Source organism: Dipodomys merriami, unplaced genomic scaffold (genome assembly GCF_024711535.1).
Source record: "Dipodomys merriami isolate MVZ:Mamm:240054 unplaced genomic scaffold, mDipMer1.0.p SCAF_477, whole genome shotgun sequence".
NCBI lineage: Eukaryota > Metazoa > Chordata > Mammalia > Rodentia > Heteromyidae > Dipodomys > Dipodomys merriami.
The window spans coordinates 784,320-792,880 of record NW_027206043.1 but is presented as its reverse complement, the minus strand read 5'-3'; the positions used below and the strand labels follow the sequence as shown (position 1 = coordinate 792,880).

Genomic DNA, 8,561 nt, shown 5'->3' with positions numbered 1-8,561 from the left:
CCCGAGACCTTAGAGACAGCTGCGGAAATCACCGCCCGCCCTGACCCTGGAGCCCAGTGCCCCTGGCCCCTCGCGGCCAGGCGCAGATCAGACGTGGCCCCGTGGCGTGCCCGCGGGGGGGGGGGGGGAGGACATGAGTGAAAAAGAGGAAGCAGGAGGGTGGGGAGGAGACAGGGCTGGGGCCCCTGGGTCACGCGGCCCGGGGCCGGGAAGCCTGCGGAGGACCCGAGCTCCATGCTGTCGGCCCTGCCTCGGTCTCTCCCCCGATCGTGTGCCGAGGCCGGGGGTCCGCCAGTGTCTGCGGGCACCGAGGGGGGAGGCCAGGCCCTCCGCGGGGGTGCCGGCCCAGGCGGGCGCCCGGGGCGGGGCCGGGGCGCTGGGGCTGCCGCCCGCCCGGTTTCCTCCGGGGTCAGCCCGGCTCCTTATCAGGCGTGGCCAGGCGAGCAGGGCCTTATCTGTGGCGGCCCGGCATCCTCTGGCCCCTGCGGCCGGGCTGGGAGGGAGGAAACCCGGCCGCCGAGGGCGGGGAGAGGGCGGGCCGGGCCCCCAGCCGCTCTCGTTCCCGGGACCCACGCTGCCCGCCGCCCGCGGCCGCCCAGGCCCCCGGGAGCCTGGGAGGAGGCGCGGCCCGGCTCTGGGGCCCGACGGGGCGGCCTGGAGGGCTTTCATCAGACCGGACCGCGGAAGCCGCCGCCTCGGGGCCCGGCCCGCCGGGCCTGAGGACACCGAGCCGGGACAAGGCGCGCCAGAACGCGGGGACACAGCCGGGGTAAGAGGGGGAGATGGTGCAGCCCCCCTCCCCCGCAACCCTTTCCCAATCCGTGCGTCCATCCCGCTGGGGAGGTCCCCCCAGTTACCAGAGCACCCCAATCCCGGGAGGCCACCCAGCAGACCCGCCAAAGGAGGGGTGATGCTGGGGGTGAGGGGCAGGGTGGTGCCAGAAGCAGAGGGAGACGTAGGGGTGCTGTTGGGGTCCAACGGGTCAGCCTGGGGGAGGGGATGGCAGTGCAGGTAGTTGGGTCAGGAGACTGCTCAGAGGTCGGGAGACCCTGTTACAATGGTGGAAAGCAGAGGGGAGCAGTGTGGTGGCGATGAGAACACTGGAGGTCACAGCTGAGGTCCACAGGCCGGCCGGCGGGTGGGGGGCTGGTGACACGGGGGACTATGAGGAGGGATCCCAACGTCCTATGGCACCAATGGTCAATGTGGGGGTGTCTCAGGATGCGATTTCAGGGTTACGACCAACTGTGGGGCTTGGGGGTCTCCTGGGCCCGCGCGGGGCCTCCATCCTCGCCGGCAGCTGGGGGTGGGGGGTGGGATTAAGGATATTAGCGCAGCTCCCCTTACACACAGGCTCAGCCGCCCAGCACCCCGTGTGGCAGGCAGTTCCTGGGCTCCCCCTCCTCCATCTTTGCCCACTTGAACCTCCACTCCTCCTGCTCCCCCCCCCCCCCCGCACTGCCCGGTCCTCCCACCAGCCTCTCCCCCTCCCTCCCACAGGTGAGCACCCCCTCCTCAGGGCCCATGTGCCGACCCCAAGCCCAGGCGGAGGCGGGCCCCATCATGACTGAAAAGGCAGAGATGGCAGGCACCCCCAGCCCAGCGCCCTCCGGGACCCCAAAGTCTGCCTCCCCGGAGTCCCCCCCATTCCCGGAGGAGGCAGGCCATCGAGGCCCCTCCCCGCTCAGACTGCCCCCCGGCGTGCCAGTGATCAGCCTGGGGCACACCCGGCTCCCAGGCCCAGCCGTGCCCACCACAGAGCTGAGCGCCCTCCGGCCCCCCATGCTGCACCTGTCGGCCCTGGGGGCCACGCCGCCCGCCCTGGCCCTGCACTACCACCCTCACCCCTTCCTCAACAGGTCAGTGGGGAAGACGGGGCTGGAAGGGGATGCTGGAGATGGGGGGACCAGGGTCCTTGCCCACAGAGGCATTTGTGACCCACGACCCCTTACAGCGTCTACATTGGGCCGGCAGGACCTTTTGGCATCTTGCCCAGCAGCAGCAGGCTGAAGCGGAGACCGAGCCATTGTGACCTGGACCTGCCTGAGGGTGAGGGAGGGAGGTGTGTGTGTGTGTGTGTGTGTGTGTGTGTGTGTGTGTGTGTGTGTGTCCACGCATGCGCACAGGCTTGCGGGTGGGGGGCTGCCCCATCCCCTCCCACAGGGACAGGTATTTCCCACACATCCACGCCAAGCCCCGTCCAGGTTATAGCCAGATGCATTCAAGACCACAGCTTCCGCTCCCCGCGCCCCCCTCAAAGAGCCACTGGCCACAGCCGAGACTGGGAACCCCCAAAATGATAGCTCCCCTGGAATGCACAGCCATGAAAGAGCCAGCCACACAACCATAACTACACAAGTCGGCTAGAGAACCACAGACAGCTACAGGGGCAAGCCACACCACTGCCTGGAGCCACCACAGCCATCAGCCTGGCCACGAACCCCTCCCCACTCCCACCGGCCACAGGAGACACGGGGGCGCCTCTCATACACCCCCGGAATACACCGCAATGGGGCATCCTCAGCAAGAGGGTTCCAGGGAGAGGGTGGCCTGCTCCCCAGGGGATCTCAGCCCCTTCGCCGCCATCGAGGGGCGCGGAGTCGTGCGCATCAGGGCCTCGGTGTGGGCCGGGGAGCCCGGGAGCCCACGTCTAGGGGCCCGGGAGAGGCCGATCTGCACGTGGGGGCTGCAGGGGTGCCTGCCTCGCGCTGCCCGGCCCGGCCGCCCACCCGTTCCCTCCTCCGGCCCGCAGGGCACCAGCCGCAGAAGGTGGCCCGGCGCGTGTTCACCAACAGCCGCGAGCGCTGGCGGCAGCAGAACGTGAACGGCGCCTTCGCCGAGCTCCGGAAGCTGCTGCCCACTCACCCGCCCGACCGGAAGCTGAGCAAGAACGAGGTGCTGCGCCTGGCCATGCGGTACATCGGCTTCCTGGTGCGGCTGCTGCGGGATCAGGCGGCGGCGCTGGCCGCGGGCCCCGCCGCGCCCGGGCCCCGCAAGCGGCCGGCGCCCCGGGCAGGAGGCGCGGACGGCGGCGCCCGGCGGGAGGCGGCGGCGGCGTGCAAGGCCGAGGCGGCCGCGCGCTCGCAGCCCGCGCTCCCCGGCGGCTCCGACGGCGCCCCGGGCGGGACGGCGCGGCCCATCAAGGTGGAGCAGGCGGCTCTGAGTCCCGAGGTGCGGTGACCCCCTCCCCGGGCCGGCGACGTCTCTGGTTGCGGGGGCGCACCCCGCGTCAGGGGATCGCCCCACCCAGATCTGGAGGCCCTCAGATCTGGACGCGCCGAGGACTGTGCTCCGGAGTGAACTTTCTGCAGGAGGGACCGGCGGGGTCGCCCCGGATGAGGGCGGCAGAGACCCCGGAGGACTCGAGGGTCCCCAAGACCCACCCCCCGCGCAGAGTTAATAATGTTCATTTACCCGCTGGTTCCCCCGCCCCCCCGTGACCTCTCCGCACCCCCTTCCCAGGGGCGAGGGCAGCACCAACGCCGCGGACGTGCGACGACCCAAGGGGTGCCTGCTCCCCACCCCGCCCTCCCCGGCTGGGGTCGCGAGGGGACCGGGAGGCTCCGCGCCGCCCGCCAGCGCCCTCTCCCGGCGACCCCCGGGACAGGCGCCCCTGGACGGCGCGGGAGCCCGGTGGGTCGGTGGGGACGGGTCGATGATCGGTGGCGTCGGCGGAGGCTCTGGGCGCAGTTGCTTTTGTTTTTTTTTTCTTTATTTTCTTTATTTCACATACACATTAGCCATTCAATGGAGAAGCCGGAGAGAGTCAGGCAAAGATGGTATAACAGAAGCGCAGTGACGGGGCGGGGCGGGCGGGAGGGGACAGACGGGCTGGCTGCCTACTTGCATTCCGCTAGGACACTGAAAACCCAGAAAACAAAACAGACAGTAAACTACCCTTGTTTCTTATGTATCTCAGTGCAGAGACGGGGGGGCGGGTGGGGGTGAAGGCGGGGAGGGGGAGACCAGGCCGATGGGGGGAGCGGAGGGAGGGGGATGCTAAGGGGAAGCACACCAAATCCATTAGTACTATATATAGAGATACTCGTATATACTGCGTTTCTTAGCCTAAGAAGAAACTTGTTTGACGGGACGGGCGGCCTTCGCGGTCCGCGATGCTGGTGCTGGTCGGGCGCACGGATCTCCCGGGAGGGGCCAAAGTGGGGCTGGCCCAGGCTGGCTTGGGGTGGGGGTAAAAGGAGGGGGGAGCGGGAAAGGGGGCGCCCCAGGGAGGGTGAGTGGGGGTGGAGGGGAGCAGAGTGCGGGTCTGGGGTGCCCCTCGGGCTCTCGATTAGGGGACGAAAGTTCTCGTGACTTTATTGCTCCTTTATTTTTCTCTCGTGTGCGTGTGTGTGTGCGTGTGTGTGCGCGTGGGGGGGTCCGTTCTGCACGGGCGGGGTGGGGTGGGGGTGGTCGGAGCCACCCGGCCCCTCTGGGACCCAGAGCGCGGCGTCCGCTCCGCCAGCACGGGGGTGAGAACAAGGCACTAGGTCGGCCGGCCAGCGCGGGGCGGGTGTGTAAGGCAGTCGTCGGGGCTGGTTGCGGGGGTGGGGGCTGGGGGGCTGTGTGCGGGGGGGGGGGCCGTGTGCGTGCGTGCGTGCGTGCGCGGGCCTGGGCAGATCGACCTGTCGGCGGCGTGGCTGGTTCTGTTCTGGAGCATGGAGCCTTCCTTCCGGGGTGGGGCTGGGGGGGGAGCAGGGGTGGTGTTGAGTGGGGGGGGCGCCGGGGGGAGGGGGAGTCGGGGAGGAAACGACCAACTTGCAGAGCGCGCTCCTGATAATGCTGGTGAGGGTCAAGTTGGCGTCTGGCTCAAAGAGGGGCGCTCGGGAGAGTCCGGGCGGAGAGGGAGAAAGGAAGGGACGTTTGTTCGTTGGCATTGACCTCTGCGGAGGAGGGGGGAGGCAGGGACCCCCGCAGCGCCCCTCCTCCGTGCCCGGGCGGGAGTGGGGCGAGGAGGGGGCGCTGGGCCCCAGGAAAGGGGGGTGCCCGGGGAGACCCGCGGCCGAGCAGCCCGGCCACCGGCGGGTGCGCGCGCCGCTGTCCCGTTCCGTTAAACTCAACAAAGAAGGGGTATGCGTGTTTCTAACAAGTGCAGGATATTTAATTGATTCATAAACTTATGCATAATAGTTTGTGGGTTTCTTAAAACGTACTTTATAATGTAAGAAGCACCAGGGTTTTTATGTTGAATTATCTTAAAAGTAATTTTCTCTCGTCCTTTTCCTTTTTTGTTTTCTCCTTTTTGATCTTGTGTTGGTTGATTTCTTTTTAGTGTCAAGGTTTGTGTGTGTGTGTGTGTGTGTTAAAATTCGAAAATGTGAACATTTCCTTCAGCCCTCCCACCGAAACCCAGAACGAACGATGAAAACAAATAAAAACCCCAGGTCATCCTCGTCAACGCAGGAAAACGATTAAAAAAAAAAAAAAGAAAACGAACAACAACAACAAAAAAGGCAGAAAAAGAAAAGAAAAACCACTCATCGGTCGTGGCCCCGCCCGGGGCGGGGAGGCCCAGTTCTTTTAGCGTCCCCGGAGCCGCGAGGACAGGACAACAAAAATAGAATTTTTCTTAACAATCTCTAACATACAAAGATAGGAAAACTCTCTGATGCATTGCACTTGGTTCAGTGAAAAAAAAGTTCATTTCCCCCATATATATTTTTGTGGGTTTTTTTCTCTCCTAACACATCCCCACGTCCGTCGCCCTATCCGCCCCCTCCCGGCTCGCGACCCCCGGGGAAGGGGCGCCCGGCCCGCCCCTCCTGCCCGAGCCCAGCTGCCTGCAGCTTCCGACCTCGCCCGGGCGGCGCCCCGCGGCCCCGATCGTCCTCCCTCGACGGCCCGGGGGGGGGGGTCCCCGCCCTCGGCTCTGACCCTGTTTAGCCACACTGGAGAATCATTGCACTCTGACCGCGCGTCACGCCCGGCCGCCCGGCCCCCGGCCCGCCGCGCTCCCGAGCCCCGGGGCCGGTCCCGGGAGACGCCCGCGGGCCCCCGGCCCCGCAGCCCCGCGCTACGCCCGCCCGCGGAGGCACCGCCGGGAGGACGGGGGTGGGGGAGGAGGCGGGCGGCCACCCCGAGGTGCGGCGTCCTACGGGGAGGACCCCGGGCCTGCGCCCTCCTCCCGCCCTCCCAGGGCCACAGCCGCCCCCCCCGACTCTCAATAAATAAAGCCCCTCACCCACCCCTCCGCGGTGCAATGTTGGCTGATTGACTTCCAGAGGATCCTGACCTGTGCTTTGTGTTTTCATACCGTACGAAAGAGAGAAAGAGAGGCACAAGGACTTGGGGGAGACGCGGGGAGGGGGAGTAAGGCACAGAAAGACAAGCCAGAGGGGCCACGTCACACCGGGGTGGCCGGGTGTGCCCGCGCTCCCCTCCCGCCCGGGCCGCCCCGGGGAGGGAGGGCTGGGGACAGCGACTTCCTGTGGTGTGGTACCGAATTGTTCCCGAATCGCTCCGCGAGGAGGGCTTCCCTACGGGATGGGGACGCGAAGAGACCCAAACGACGACTGCCCCACCCCGAAATAAAGAGTACAGACGTGACAGCGGAGACGGGGAGGGCGTGGGGACGCGCGGGAGCGGCCGGGAGCCGCGGAACGCTCGGGAAGAGGACGACCCCCCTCCCCAGGAGCCCCGACTCCTACCTAGCGCAGGTGGCGGCCTCGGCTCGGCGCGGGGCTCGGGGTCCCCGGTGGGCGCCGCTCCCTCCCGGGCCGGCCCCGGCCGGGCTGCGCGCGCGCGGGCGGGGCGGGGGGGGGGCAGGGACCGGCGGGGCGGGGCGAGGGCGCCGGCATGCAGGGCTGGGGTGCGGGAAGACCCGGGCCCTCCCTCCCTTCACTGGGGCGGCGCCCCTCGGCCCCCCGCGGAGCCCGGGGCCCGTCGGGGACGGCGCTTCCCCAGCCCCCTCCCCGCCCCGTGGACTGTACAGAGAGGCCCGGCCGGCGGCCCCGGGCGGGACGGCTCGACGCCCTTCCCCGCGCGCGGCCGGACTCCAGGGGGCGCCCCCGGCCCACCCAGAGCCGCCCTCCCCGGTCCGGAGCGCGGTGGAGGGGGAGAGGCCGGAGCCGGGCCGGGCGGGAGAGGGGAGGGGCGTGGCGGGGCGAGCCCCAGCATCGTTACAAGCGGGTCCCAGGGCGCCGGGGAGGCTGGGGCCCCGCGGGACGGGGCTGCTCGCTGCCCGGGGCGCTGCCTGGGCGCGGGAGCCCCGCAGCACCCCTTTGCTCCTGTCTGCCCTCTGCCTGGCCGAGCAGAGCGCTCCACGCGTGTTTCTTTCCGCCTGGCTGCCGAGGCTCGGCTCCGCGGAGCTGCGCCGCCCGGGGGCCGGGAGGGCGGAGGAAGGCCGGGGCTGGGGGCTGAAGACGCGGAACTTTGCTCGTCGGTGGGGCTGGGCTGGGCTGGGCTGGGCTGGGCTGGGCTGGGCTGGGCTGGGCTGGGCTGGGCTGGGCTGGGCTGGGGTTGGTTTTTTTTTTTTTTTCTATGTCTCAAAATTTCTTCTCTCCCCCTTTGAGGGAACCTCTTCTTTTCATTTTCTTGTTTCTTTGTTGATCTTATCAGAGGAACCAGGACTGGAAGAGGACCCAAGAGAGACAGAGACAGAGACACAGTGAATGAGAAGAGCTGGGGGCTGGTCCCATCTCCCTCTGAGTTGGCCTTGTGACCTTAGGGGGGGCACTTTGTCCCCTGGGGGTTCAGCTCCTCAGGGGAAGGCTGGATGCTGGGCGGACACCTGACCTGCAGGAGGAGGTGCACCCTGCTCTCCCCACCCTCCACAGGAATCCCCCCAGACCCCTGCTCCCCGGTGCGGGAGGAGTCCAGCTGGCCTGCCCGTGGGCACGGTGCCCAGCGGGCGGGACCCCCATGGCGGGCGCTGGCACAAACCTAGGATCTGGCCATGTTTGCAATTGTTTGGGTTTTTGTGTGAGTCCTGCAAGGTGGGGAGGATGCCAGGCTGGGGCTTTTGTACCCAGAGGGGCTTGGGGAGTGGGTGGGGTGACCCAGCTTCTGGCTGAGTTTTCTGTCTCTTTGGATTAAAAACAGAAATTCCCGTCTGTACAGCGCAGCCAGGTCCCACAGGCTGAAAGGCTGGGGGTGGGGGAGCCACATGGCTTCAGGCCCGAGCTGGGCCGGGCCTGGGGGGAGGGGCAGGAGCCCACCAGGCCGGCTCCTCTACCCTCAGGGCAGCAGGAGCTGCAGGGAAGAAGCCCAGGCTCCCTGGGGTGGGCACCGCTTCCTCTGGGCGCCAGCAGGCGGCGCTGTCTCCCCGCACACGGGAGACAGGGAGCACACAGGGTGGACCCCAGGACCTGGCTGCATGGCCACCTCCCCCTTCTAGGGTCCGCTTGCTGTGTGACTTTGTGACTGTGTGGTGGGCCAGGGACTCTCGGCACAACTGACAGCACCTTCTCTGAAGCCACATTGCGGCCCTTCCAGGCTCTGTGTCACCAACGTTGGTCTGCAGGGACCCAGAAGAGCCAACTAGAGTGCACACAGATACCCAGACACTCCACCCGTGCCCTAGTCCCACAGCGATGGCCAGTGTGGAGAGTGGGTGGCCTGCC

General features: G+C 67.8%; 2 protein-coding genes across 8 annotated transcripts in view; one reads left to right on the top strand and one right to left on the bottom strand.

Moving 5' to 3' along the window:
- The first annotated feature begins 217 nt into the window (after nt 1-217).
- LOC138808797 (protein lyl-1-like) lies at nt 218-3,893 on the top strand. The gene is made up of 4 exons (XM_069995007.1): nt 218-769; nt 1,501-1,859; nt 1,955-2,049; nt 2,753-3,893. Exons 2-4 carry the CDS (start codon nt 1,525-1,527, stop codon nt 3,178-3,180), a joined length of 858 nt encoding a protein of 285 aa, XP_069851108.1. The 5' UTR covers nt 218-769; nt 1,501-1,524; the 3' UTR covers nt 3,181-3,893.
- Nucleotides 3,894-5,305: 1,412 nt separating this feature from the next.
- Nucleotides 5,306-8,561, bottom strand: part of LOC138808796 (nuclear factor 1 X-type) — a 95,022-nt gene continuing 91,766 nt past the window's right edge. For all 7 annotated transcript variants that reach the window (XM_069994999.1, XM_069995003.1, XM_069995006.1 and 4 more), the window contains one exon: nt 5,306-7,568. In XM_069994999.1, coding sequence (XP_069851100.1) covers nt 7,554-7,568 — 15 coding nt within the window. In that variant the 3' untranslated portion in view covers nt 5,306-7,553. The remainder of the gene's footprint in view (nt 7,569-8,561) is intronic.